Source organism: Papaver somniferum, chromosome 3 (genome assembly GCF_003573695.1).
Source record: "Papaver somniferum cultivar HN1 chromosome 3, ASM357369v1, whole genome shotgun sequence".
NCBI lineage: Eukaryota > Viridiplantae > Streptophyta > Magnoliopsida > Ranunculales > Papaveraceae > Papaver > Papaver somniferum.
Window position 1 is genome coordinate 147,414,004 of NC_039360.1, and position 12,551 is coordinate 147,426,554.

The window sequence follows — 12,551 nt, forward strand, 5'->3', positions numbered from 1 at the left end:
TGCCATCCTTAATAAGCATAAATTTCTAGGCTCTGGAGTTTATTTAATGCAACTAAAAAGTTTCTCCCATACCCCCAAACTTAAATCTAACATTGTCCTCAATGTTCTAAAGATAAAATTAAAAGCATGAACAAGGAGAAACTGTTACCACTTGAAGCAAAAGATATAAGGAAAGATATTACCGTGTCGCATGAATATTGGGTTACCTCCCAAGAAGTGCTAAGTTTAAAGTCTTCAGCCAGACTAAGAAAGGATTAGTCACCACGAAGAATCATATAGCAGCAGCCGGAATAATTGCGGGTCATCTGAATCAAAAAGTGTTACCCAAAAGAAGAGAAAATCGTAACAGACCATGAAGATACCGAACATACCCTTATTTAACTTAAAGACAACAATATCTAGTTGTGGTTCAGGTTCAGGCTCTATAAAAGGGTCTAGATAAAAGGTTTTCATTGGCTGGACTTCCTCGAAGGAAGGATCCTGAAGGTGAGGTTGTAGAGTCTGGAAATACTCAACTAAGAATTTAGAAGCACATAAAAGTAACCTGAATAACTAGGGATCCTCTAAGTCAATCAAATTTGACTTACACAGCTGACCATAATGAATGTGGTGGTCTTCCTTAAACAAATGTGTCGACCCTGATCTCTTAAAGTAATTAGGTTTAGTCTCAAAACTCAATAACCGACACATCTGAAATTCAAACGTTCCCACAATTGGAATAAAAGCTTTTGGTGGGAAAACAAAATCAATCTGGGTATCATAGCCTGGGTAAACCACATCAACCATAGGATGTGTTTCTAACAACTGAACTTCTTCTTGGACATTATTAGGTTCGGGAGAGCTAGTATGAAGGTAATCTGGCATAATGGTTGAGGCACATAAATCAAGTCCCAAGTGAGGGATCTCTGTAAGATATAAAGGTAAGGCACAAGGAGAATGATAATCACCCCCAAACTTAGATTTTTGGGTGTCTCTAGATAGACTAGCTACAATTTCCCTAATTTCTAGATCATCGGAATCCTGAAAATGGTCAATTGCTTCATGTAGATTATATTCAGGTGATGCATCCTCACTCATATTTAAAAGCTCTACGAGTTCATCTTCTTCGTCTAAGACTAATGTTTCTAAATCGCTAGACTCTAAAACAATATTCTCAGAATAAACTCGTTCCTCTAAACTACCGATGGCTTCTTAATCATAAGGAAATACTACGTCTTCTAAAACGGGAGTATCTCTAGTAAAATCCTCGTCCTTTTGAATAGGTGAATAATTATTAAAATTATTTGGATATGAACAAGAAACATTATCATTATTAAGTTCAATTGGAGTAACAAATTCCTGATCACTATGCCTACTTATTTCAAATTCTTCATCAACACTATCCTCATTATAATCATCATTATAATAACATGAAAATGGTTGGACCTCATCTAAACAAGTAGTGTTACCAATTTTATCCTCTTCATCTTGATTATGTGAATAACTATCTTCATTCTCAAATGTATTATTGGATACACTATATTGGAAATCAAGTTATTTCGAGCAATACTTTCATTTGTCTCTAACTCAAGTCTACTTGTCGACTCAGCTATCCTCGCAAGGGTCTCCTCCAAAGAAAGTTCTCTTAGTGTTGGATCTAAGTTTTGAGTTAATCTGTTGAGGATATCTTCGAAAGATTCAGTCGTTGTTGCAGTCCTTTCGTCCATAACTACGTTATTCACCTCAGCTAACTTACATGTCGATTCAGCTAACTTTCATGTCGACTCAGCTAAACTCCTGAGAGACTCTTCTAGAGAAGGAATAGGAACTGAAGGATCATAAAAAGGACTACTTTTCAAAAGTTTGATTGTATCCTCTAAATACGAAGAACTAGTATTATAATCTTCTTGCTCGTAAGACTGATGCGCATGCGGATAGTAATTGGGCTCACCATGGTATGACCCAAAATCTTGAAAAGGTTGGAGTGCCCAACCACTATTCACACTATGATCATAAAAAGAGTAATGTCCATGTTGCTTGGTTGGATAATCATTGTATTGGAAATACCAGTTCGACATCCTAACTGCAAGGGGATTTTAAACAAGCACAAAGAAGGCTGACTCGACCACAACAAGCCTATTTTATCTAGCAAACAAAAAGCATGATGGCTCCACTTAGATTGTTTCTAGACCAGCTTTTAATCCTTCGAAAGGGAATTCGTTACAATTTAAGTAAACCCCTCTGGAATCAATCCGAGTCAAAGTAAGTTGAATAGAGGCTAGGGAAGCTGCGTGGAGCTTTGATACCCAAGGCCTCACCGCATTACAAGGCGGCGCAGTCACGCATTCAACTCACAAAAACCATCATGAACTTCAAAGTATGCTTAAAAGAGTAACCAATATTTTTCGAATGACTTTCCTATTAAGCTCGTTACCCTATCGGTCTCGTTCTAGTCAAAATTTTAGGCTTAGGTTCGCATTTGGTTTCGTTTTCCTAAGGCGGGCAAGAAGAGAACGGTGATGAAATCCAAACCCTTTTCTTGTATGGCCAGGCCTTGCCCTTTACTAGGAAATTAAAACTGCCGTATTCGATTCCTCAACATATATGCATACAAAATCATCCAGTAAACCCGCTGACAGGGGATTCGCGGGTGTTTAGAATTCTTACCTCCCGTTCCAGACGGGGGATGAACCGTTGAAGTCGACTCGGGCCACAACTCATATGCCATGTACGAACCCGAGGGGCCGAGGCGATATCGTAATCGTCGTCCTTCCCTGTGCAGTTTATATTTGAAACTACCCTTCCGTAGGGTTTAAAAAAAAATTAATGTCCAAAGTCCAAAAAAATCAAGTGCAAAAGAAAAAGAAAAGTCTAAAAAAAAATATCTAAAAAAAATAAAAATGTCTCTCTCTTTTTTTCTCACTTTTTTTTATTAAATAAAAAAAAATCTTCTTCTTTCGCTCCTTTCGCTTTGCCTTTTACTCCAAGTCTTTAAGTATTCACCAAAAGCTTTGGCAAAATATTCTTTCGCTCCAAATTCTGTAAGGAAAAGACAAAAACCCAAAAACGTAAAGAAGAACAAATAAAATAAAACAAATAAAAACCTAAAAAATAAAAAAAAAATCTAAAAAATCTAGCCTAAAGACAAGTCCGCGTCGGCGGTGCCAAAAATTGATGGTTATTTTCAATGATGTTGTAGTAAAAGGTTCGTTGAGACTTGTGAAAGCGGATTTTTAGACTTAATTTTTATAAATAAAAATAGCAGACTAAATTAAAAATATGTTGTGAAAAGTATGGAGAAAATGGGGCTAGGATTCCACCATTGGTCGATTAGTGATTTAATAAAACAACAATTATGCAACTCAACATTTTAATTGATTCTAATAGTATTGCCTAGACATGTAGATTTCCAAAAGAATAGATGTTGATCCAAGCATAGAATATCAAAACCCTAAAGCAAGCATATTCTATCAAGAGAAAATACACCTAACTAATCAAAATCATATAAACAATTTTTAGTTTAATGCAAAAATCATAATAGAGTTGTTGTAATTAATTAATGGAAATATATCACTTTTACCGAAACAACGGCTTCCTCCATAGCCCCAAGGATTTGGTTTAGCTCCTCATTATTACAAAGAAAACTAAATAGAAGAAATAAAAGAAAATTGTGAAACTGGCTACCGGCTCACCCGCCCTCCCTTGGTTGTGCTCTCTTGCTCTATTTATACACACAAACCCATTAATCAAATATATTCTTCCATAACTCCAAAATCTTCTTCTTTTTAATTAAAAATATCTTCAAGAATTTTTCTTCTTCTTTATATTCTCTGAATTTCTTTATTATATCCAAATCTTCTTTAATTCGCAGAATCAAATCCAAGAGAAAATCCTCTAAGATATCTTTCATGTTTAATAGAAGAAACTTCATTTTTTTTCAAAACTCCGGTAATTAATACTCATAGATTTCCTGTTTATAAGGAAGAAGATATTCTTGTCTTAAAAATTGTAAATCCTTTACTATTGAAACCCAAATTTCTCGCCAATATTCTGTTTGAAAATGAAGAAGAAGGTGGTGGCCCTATCCAAAGTGCAGGTGCCTTTATTAATTTTCTCAGAGAGGTGCAAGCATCACTATTCGAGCAACTTTTTCCACACAAGTGTATTTCTCCAAGAACACCTACACAAACATAAAAACACCATAATAAGTACAAAATCAAGCACTAACAATAGAGACACTGAGGACAAATTAGACACATAAATGCATCCATCACGAGGAAACAAGGTAATGTGATTAACCTACATTGTCCACACAAATATTGTCGAAAGTATGTTTTTTTATTTACCAAAATATTTATGGTAAAGAGATGTTGATTGCTTGGTTTAAGCCGAGCTAAACCAAATTTTAACTATACAGTAAGAACTCCATATATCAATAAACTATATATACTAATAAAAAAATCAAAGCCCCAACTTGGGCCAGTTATAAATGGTAATAACCTCCACATTTTAATATTAATAGCTTTTTCTAGTCCCGCCATAAGGAATTTAACTCCACATATTAATATAATCGTCACTATAGGAAACTTTGTTACATTAAAACTTAAGATGAAACAATATATTTATTTATAGTTGTTTGAGAAAATGATGTAACTTTTCGAATTCTTATCGCATACTTTGATTGCGGATGCATAAGACCTCATTACTATGAACATCTTCTTGTTGAAGCCAAAACATTTACAACTTGTTGAGCATGTTAAAAGCTTTTTGGCATAAAACATTTGGTATCTTTGTATTATCATCATCAGGATTATCTCCCTCCTCTTCTTTTCTAATTCCATCGTTCTTCGATTAAAGCATATACAACCTGTTGCTCATTTGGATGATTAAGGAAAACATCCATATCCATTACCATTTACATACTTTAAATTAGTATACCTCCCTATATTAATAAACTCCATATATTAATAATTTTTGAAGTCCCAAGGCTATAATATATGGAGTTTTTACTGTATTTGGTTTTATACAATGGACGGTTGGATATGGATTGACAATGGTCAGAAATTTAAGTGAAAAATTAAGTCAAAAAAAAATTAAGTTAAGGGATCTGCTCCCATATTTAAAAAAAGACAAAGTTTATTAAGGACCCACAATTGGGGGATACCTTCACAAATTGGGGGATACTAAATATATATATATATGTGTGTGTTATGAAGTAATTTGAATAATCCAAATAATCTTGGTAAGGCTAAATTACCCTTGAGTACCCCCAAACAATATATTTTGAGTTTAATTTTAATTTTTAGGATTAGTATAGAAATTAGAGGAAAAAGAAGAAGGGTTTTGGAAGATTTGTGTGATATGAAAGATTCTAGTGAGAAATTTGATGTTGGGAAATCCTCATCCTCTGTTAGTTTTGTTCTTCGTCAAAACATGAGGGAAAAAAGAAGAACAGGAGTCGGCATTATATTCAACCAACAAACCAATACCGACTGAACTATCAGCATTAATCTCATCATGAGAACAAGAATACTAATCCAGATATTTCAACAACTTTAGTAGTCTTTCCATCAAAACACATTATGTGCCGGTTATTAGTAACAACATTCTTTTACATGTCTGTGAGAGTGGCTTGGACACCACGGGTTAGTGATGCGCCCCACAAAGTGTTAGGCCCTTTTGAAATCCAAACCATTTTGATCATTAGAGAATCTTACTAAAATACTCTGTTTCATTTATTTATTTTTTGATCACCTCTGTTTCATTTTTATTAAAACTAGTATTTTTTTTTAGTATATAACATGGAGGAAGAAAATGTCTGTAACAACATTCTTTTCATGGATCTCTTTTTTTGCTTGTTTCGTTTCCACTTTTATTTCAAGAATGGGTCAATTGTTGAAATTGGAGAAACTCCATGATCATCTAGAGATATGATGATGTTTTTCTCTGTTAAAACTTTAAACTTTTGATGAATTTGGTTACAAAACTAATGATACAAAACCAAGGAGACCAAACTTGTCGTACAAAAACTCCATTCAAATGTTGGGATCCATTAAACCTCCATCTTAAACAAAATTGGTACAAAAACTCCAAATTTTTTAAAATTGATACAAAAATCTCAAATTTCAAAATTGGTTTCATCAAATTTTTTGGGGTTTTTGTGTTACTTTTGTTTTTTGGGGTTTCTGTGTTACTTTTGTTTTGATGGTTTTTTGGAAATAGATAATCTATTTCCATTTTTGAAGCCTGCTCAGCATTCCAATAATTCTAATCAATCTCCTTCATCAAGTAACTCTGGTATGCCTCCAACTCAAAACATTTTGGAAATGGATAAATCTATTGAAGATAATAATGTTGAGCATATAACTGAAGTGAATACTATCAATCCAGTTTTATAAATTATTAATCCTTCTCCTGGTATTAACTTTACAATCAACCCTTTTGAAGTATTACAAGAAAATGAAAATGTACTGTCTGATTCTGAAGATGGTGAAATCAAAGAAGTTAGTGATTCAAATTTTCTATAATTTGGTACTATTCCTCAAAAGATTACTATTATTCCAAAAAGTACTCGATCATCTGATGAAGTAAGTTCTAGCAAATCCTTGAAGAAAAAGACACCCTTAAAACCAGCAGTCACTACTAGAAAAGCTAGTAAAGAATCTCTTAAACACATGATTGATAAGGGGAGTATTTCTCCTCAACCTCCTCCTTATAAATGAAGATAATATTTTGGAATATTACAGGCCTTCTACGACATAAGGCCAAAGATAAATTGAGAAGTCTTGTTAATTCCAATAATCCTTCTCTGGTTTGGATTGTTGAACCCAAAATGAAAACAACAAATTTTCATTTCAAGCTCCCAGGGATGCATCATCAAATTATTCATAACTCAAAAGATAAATCTAAAGGTAACATCTGGATTTTCTGGAATTGTTCTTTAACTGCTCCTTATATTATCAAAGTTACCAGTCAAAGTATTACAGTGGAAATTGGTGAGTTCTAGTTATTGGTGTTCATGCAAGTTCTTCTACAATTAACAGAAGAGAATTATGGCAAGATATGTGATATTAGTCTCATGAATAAACCTTGGTTAATTCTAGGTGATTTTAATACTTTTATTTCTATTGATGAAAAAAGAGGTGGTAGACATCCCAATTCAAATGCAATAAATGAGTTTCAAGAATGTGTGGATTTTTGTGGTCTTCTTCAAGCTCCTAAAAGTGGTCTGGAATTCTCTTGGTGCAATGGTAGATCTGGAAACAAAAGGATCCTTTGTAATCTTGATAGAGCTCTTTTTGACTTAAAATGGTTAGAGAAATTTAATGGTTGGAGCTACAAGGTTGGAACTAGAGGAATCTTTGATCATAGCCATATTATTGGTTCAGATGTTGTCATTCCTAAAGCTCTAAACTCTCCTTTTAGATTTCAGAAAATGTGGTTGAATTTTCCTGATTTTATTCAAGTGATTCTAAATTCTTGGAGTGAAGAAATTTATGGTAATCCCATTTATATTTTTATGTATAAGTTGTAAAGACTTAAAAAGTTTTTAAAAGTGTGGAATTGGGAGGTCTTTGGGGATGTTAAAGAAACTCTTAGGAAAGCTGAAGAAAAGGTGTTAGAAGAAACTTTGAAATCAGATAATGATCCTTCTAATATTAGCCTTTTAAACAACTTGGTTACTGCTAGAGGGAAATGTGATATTGCTGCTCAAAATTACAACACTTTTCTAAGAGAGAAAGCAAGAATAAACTGGATTCAAGATGGTGATGTTAATTCTAAATTCTTCCATACAAGGATTAAACTAAGAAAAGCTCAAAATTCCATTTCTGAAATTGAAGACTCATCTGGTAACATTATCACTGATCAAACTGGTATTTCCAATGTTCTCATTGATTATGTTAGCAACAAATTTGCTCATCAAGATATTACTGTAAATGACTCTTTCTTTGAAGCTGCTCCAGAAGTTATTAATGCTGAAGATAATTCCTTCTTAGAATGTTTTCCCACTGAAGAAGACATCAAGAATGCTACTTTTAATCTAAACCCAGATGGTGCTCCTGGACCAGATGGATTTACTGGTTCCTTCTACAGATTTTCTTGGGAGGTAATAAAAAAAGATCTGGTTACTGCAATTCAGTATTGTTGGCAACATAGCATCATCCCTAGTGGTATGAATTCTAATTTTCTGACTTTGATTCCAAAAATATAAGGTGTTAAGAATAGCTAAGCAATTTAGGCCTATTGGCCTTAGTAACTTCTGCTTTAAAATAATCACCAAAAGTATTACCATGAGGATCAGCAAATTCCTTCCAAAGATTGATTCCCCTCAGCAATGTGCTTTTGTTAAAAATAGGAACATTCATGAACATGTGATGCTTGCTTCTGAGCTTGTCAATGAATTTTCAGTAAAAAGAAGAGGAGGTAACTTGGGACTTAAATTAGACATTTCTCAAGCTTATGATACTATGAGTTGGGATCAATAATATAAAGCACAGTTTGGCTAACTTATCCTATGTAAGTGGCGGTTCAGATTTGTCCTCACAAGAGATAAATCTAAGGATGTAATCGTTTGTCAAAAATGATGGTTCTGATTGGGATTAGAAATGCATCTAACGGACAAAATTTATCATGTCATTAAGGTTCCATAATTCTTCAAAATAAATACTCTATTAATTTTCCATGACAATATTTTATTAAATATCAAATTAAAAATGATAATATAAAAATAATTCTACTAATGATGATAATAATATATTTTTTACTTAGGATTAGTTTGGTATTGTTGTGGGCTTTATGAAAGTGCTTTTCCGATGTACGTTACTATGTCGAGCTAAGTAAAAAAAGAGATTTAATGGTTTCTGATGTACGTTACTGTGTCGAGCTTTGTAAGAAAAAGCAATTGAATGGTTGCAAATTATAAACTAGAACTAAAACTTATTTTAATGGGAAAATATCAGGTTCAGCTGTAGTTAGTGAAAAAATGACAAAAACAGACATATCTCTTAAAATTATTTATTATATTTTATTATTAGAGTACACATATGTAATATTAAATTTACTAATAAGTATTATTACTAAAAGTTATTATTTTTCTTAACCACTTTTTAAAAATTAATAATTGTTTAATCTTTATTGTTCATAAATTAAAGTACATTTCAACAATACAATATAACATAAAAAATAGTTTGAAAATAAAAAATAATTATCTTTAAAGAATAAAATATAACGAATAAAAATTTGATATATATATTCAGGGATAATTTGAGTCAGTTATAAAATAAGATGTGATAGAATTGGAAAATAAAATATCAAATTAGGGTGACCTATAATATTTGCTTTTGAGGCTTTTAAAAGCTCATTCTCCTCTACTTTTAAAATTGATAGATTTTGGAAGTGTTTTGCATAAAAAACACTTTATGAAATCTTTACCAAACACTAGGATGAAAAATATTGTTATATACCTATGTTTTCAAAGTACTTTTTTTTGAAAGAAAAAAACAATACTAAACTTAGTTAGATTGGCTAACAATTATATAAGTGGACCATAGTGACGGTGGAAAGTATTGTTGCCCAGTGAGTAATTTCGCATCGTCTCACGTATTTCTTGATAAATGGTTTAACGTTATATTTATTCAATGATGATGGATAACAGAGTTTATTGTTAGTAGAGCGTATTGTTATTAAGTTAAGTACTTAACGATTTGACTTACTAACTAATCATGGTTTTATTAGTTTTATGCAACGAATAACCTCACATTTGGAAGCATAATGTCGTAGAATATAGTGGCCTGACCCTCTACCGATAATGCCCTCACTTAGCCACTGCGGTCATTTGATAGTATAGGGTTTTCAATGGTCACCGCTGCGGATATCCAGCAACATCTTCTCAGGAGATCACCCATCCCAAGATTACTCAATACCGAGCATGTTTAACTATAGATATTTTTCACTAACTATGAAGCCAATTATCCTAAAAAGGTCTCGGTATTAGGAAAGGGCAAACCATTACCTATATTCCATTTGGTGAATCGTACATTCCGAGTCAGAGTACTATAATACCATCAACTTAATTTGGAGCCGTCCTCGGCTCCGGAATATGATCATTCCTTGACTTTGGCATTTTTTCTCACTCATGAGACCCTTTCCCGACACGATCCATCAAGCATACTCTTTCACCCTCGACAGGTAACCCGTGGTCGACTCTAACACCATTTGCAAGGATCTGATCCTCCACCAATACTGTCCCCACTTGGTCACTGCGGTTATCCGACAATGTGGGATATGTGGTCATCCATCAGCATTTTTATGGGAGGTAGCCATCTCAAGATTACTCTCGCCCGAGAATGCATAAATACAGTGTTTTTTACCAAATCTGGATCCAACTATGTTGAAAATTCCACAATGTTATGAAAAGACAAGCCATTACCTATATTCCATTCAGTGAACTCTTCCTTCCGAATTGAATTATGTACATAATATATCTGGAAATTTTGAAAAACTAGAACTACATCGTATGTGAGTAAAATGGTTGCCATCGGAAATGGCTTAACATTTTAAAATATAATAGTTTAAGTGAATGAATTAGATTTTCATTATGTCATTGAAATAATAAGAACATACAATACTTTGTGTATTGTTGAGTCAATTCTGAGTTTTACTCTATTCAGACTATTCTTAAAGGGGAAAAAAGCAAGAAGGATCCGAACACTGTTAATATCTACACAATTATTCTTGAGATGAATGAGTTTAGGTTCTGTAATTTTGTTACAACTTACAAAATTTAATTTTTTGGTTCCCCTCGGTTATTGGAGTATATGGCGCGATAAACCACATATGCGTATCTAGGGATAGTCCCTCATGGAATAAAGAGGAATAAATGTGGAACTTAATAAGCTTCGGCATGTCCATACATAGCACCGATGCCTTTTAGTTAAAAACCATACACCTCTTATACCAAGGTGGTCAAGTGGGGTTCGGGGTTATGTGGTCGGGCCCTGATTAGTGTCCGATGGTTCGTGAAGATCCTAACAATTGGTATCAGAGCCCATGGTTGGATCTACTGTCCGAACATATAATTGGTTGTGGATGTCACCCGGTTTAGGGCACAAGTGGAGTCAGACTCAAGGTGGAGCAGGCAAGGCCCAAAGTTGAACTAGCGCTCAAGGTGGAGTTAGTGTCTCACCCATTAACTCAGGTGGAGCAGGGTTCTAGATTGGCAAGGCAATGTTCAAGGTTGAACTAGCGCTTAAGGTGGAGTTAATTTCTCACACATTAACTCTCGAGTGGAGTAGGGTTCTATGTGGGAAAGAAAATGCTCAAGGTGGAGTTAGTACTTGCCTTCTCATTAAGTCAAGGTGGAGTAGGATTTCAGGACGGATAGTGACAATAATCATGATCGAGGGTAGCATATATAGATGGTAATCATATGATGAAGTCTGATTGGACTGGTGAAGTGGTTTAGTCTCGCCAAGGTGGAGATTGTTGGAGTATGTGGCTCGATAAACCACATATGTATAACTAGGGATAGTCCCACATGGAAGAAAGAAGAGTACATGTGGAGCTTAATTAGCTTGGGCATCTCCTTACGTAGCACCGAGGACTTCTAGACTAAAACCGCACACCTCTTATCCCAATGTGGTCAAGTAGGGACAACATCGGTGCTATGTGGTCGGGCCCATAATAGGTTCATATGGTCCATGAAGATCCTAGCATCGTTTGTCCATGAAGATCCTAACATCCTTCACTAAAATAAGGAAGATGCAGAAAGGTAATACCATTTCAAAGGATCGATAAGATATCTTTGTAAACTAAAAAACATATCAAATAATGTTTTTTTCTTTTTATTGGGGGGGGGGGGGGATATGTAAAAATTAATTCCGATATAATTTCATGGCTGACTTGAGGATGCAACTCGAGAAAGGAGAGGCATAGTATGGGAGAATGTCAAGGCGGAAAATGCTAGAAAGGATTTGTGGAGTGAAGAATAAAAATATATATCGGGTTTTCATTTACTTTTGTAATGATAAGAAAGGTAAACTTAATATAAGTATATATTATATTTAATATTCATATGTCGGAAAATACATAACTAAATAAAAATTATGCCCGTGCCATTATGGCACGGGTTAAGCCCTAGTTTTCTTTATAAAGCACTTTCCAGTTTTGGTTTCTCTAGAAAATTTTGTGACTGGATCATGGTTCTTCTCAAGACTACTAAAATTTCTATAATGCTCAATGGTGGTCCCATTGGTTTTTTGGAGTTGGCAGAGGGCTTAAACAAGGTGATCCTCTTTCACCTATTCTTTCTATTATAGCTGAAGATATATTAAGTAGGAACATACAAAAACTGGTAATTGAGAAGAAAATTCAGCCTATGGTAATTAGAAATGGAATACACCCTACACACTTATTTTTTGTTGATGATATATTCTTATTTTACAATGGAAATTTGAGGAGTATTACTCATCTCAGAAATCTTCTAATGGAATATCAAGTTGCAACTGGTCAAATTATCAATACTTCTAAAAGTAGGTGTTTTTTTTTTTTTTTGGGGGGGGGGGGGGGGGGGG

At 33.9% G+C, this 12,551-nt stretch overlaps 1 protein-coding gene across 1 annotated transcript; it reads left to right on the forward strand.

Annotated features, from left to right (window-relative positions):
• Positions 1-6,697: 6,697 nt before the first annotated feature.
• Positions 6,698-8,465, forward strand: LOC113360082. Its single transcript, XM_026603631.1, has 4 exons — positions 6,698-6,974; positions 7,083-7,444; positions 7,550-8,086; positions 8,193-8,465. Exons 1-4 carry the CDS (start codon positions 6,698-6,700, stop codon positions 8,463-8,465), a joined length of 1,449 nt encoding a protein of 482 aa, XP_026459416.1.
• Positions 8,466-12,551: the final 4,086 nt, after the last annotated feature.

Bases quoted from the DNA above. Each gene is read 5' to 3' on its own strand.
- LOC113360082 (XM_026603631.1), top strand. From the start codon at position 6,698: ATGAAGATAATATTTTGGAATATTACAGGCCTTCTACGACATAAGGCC. The intron at 7,445-7,549 runs GTGATTCTAAAT...TGGAATTGGGAG, and splicing joins ATTTTCCTGATTTTATTCAA to GTCTTTGGGGATGTTAAAGA. The intron at 8,087-8,192 runs GTAATAAAAAAA...CAAAAATATAAG, and splicing joins TCTACAGATTTTCTTGGGAG to GTGTTAAGAATAGCTAAGCA.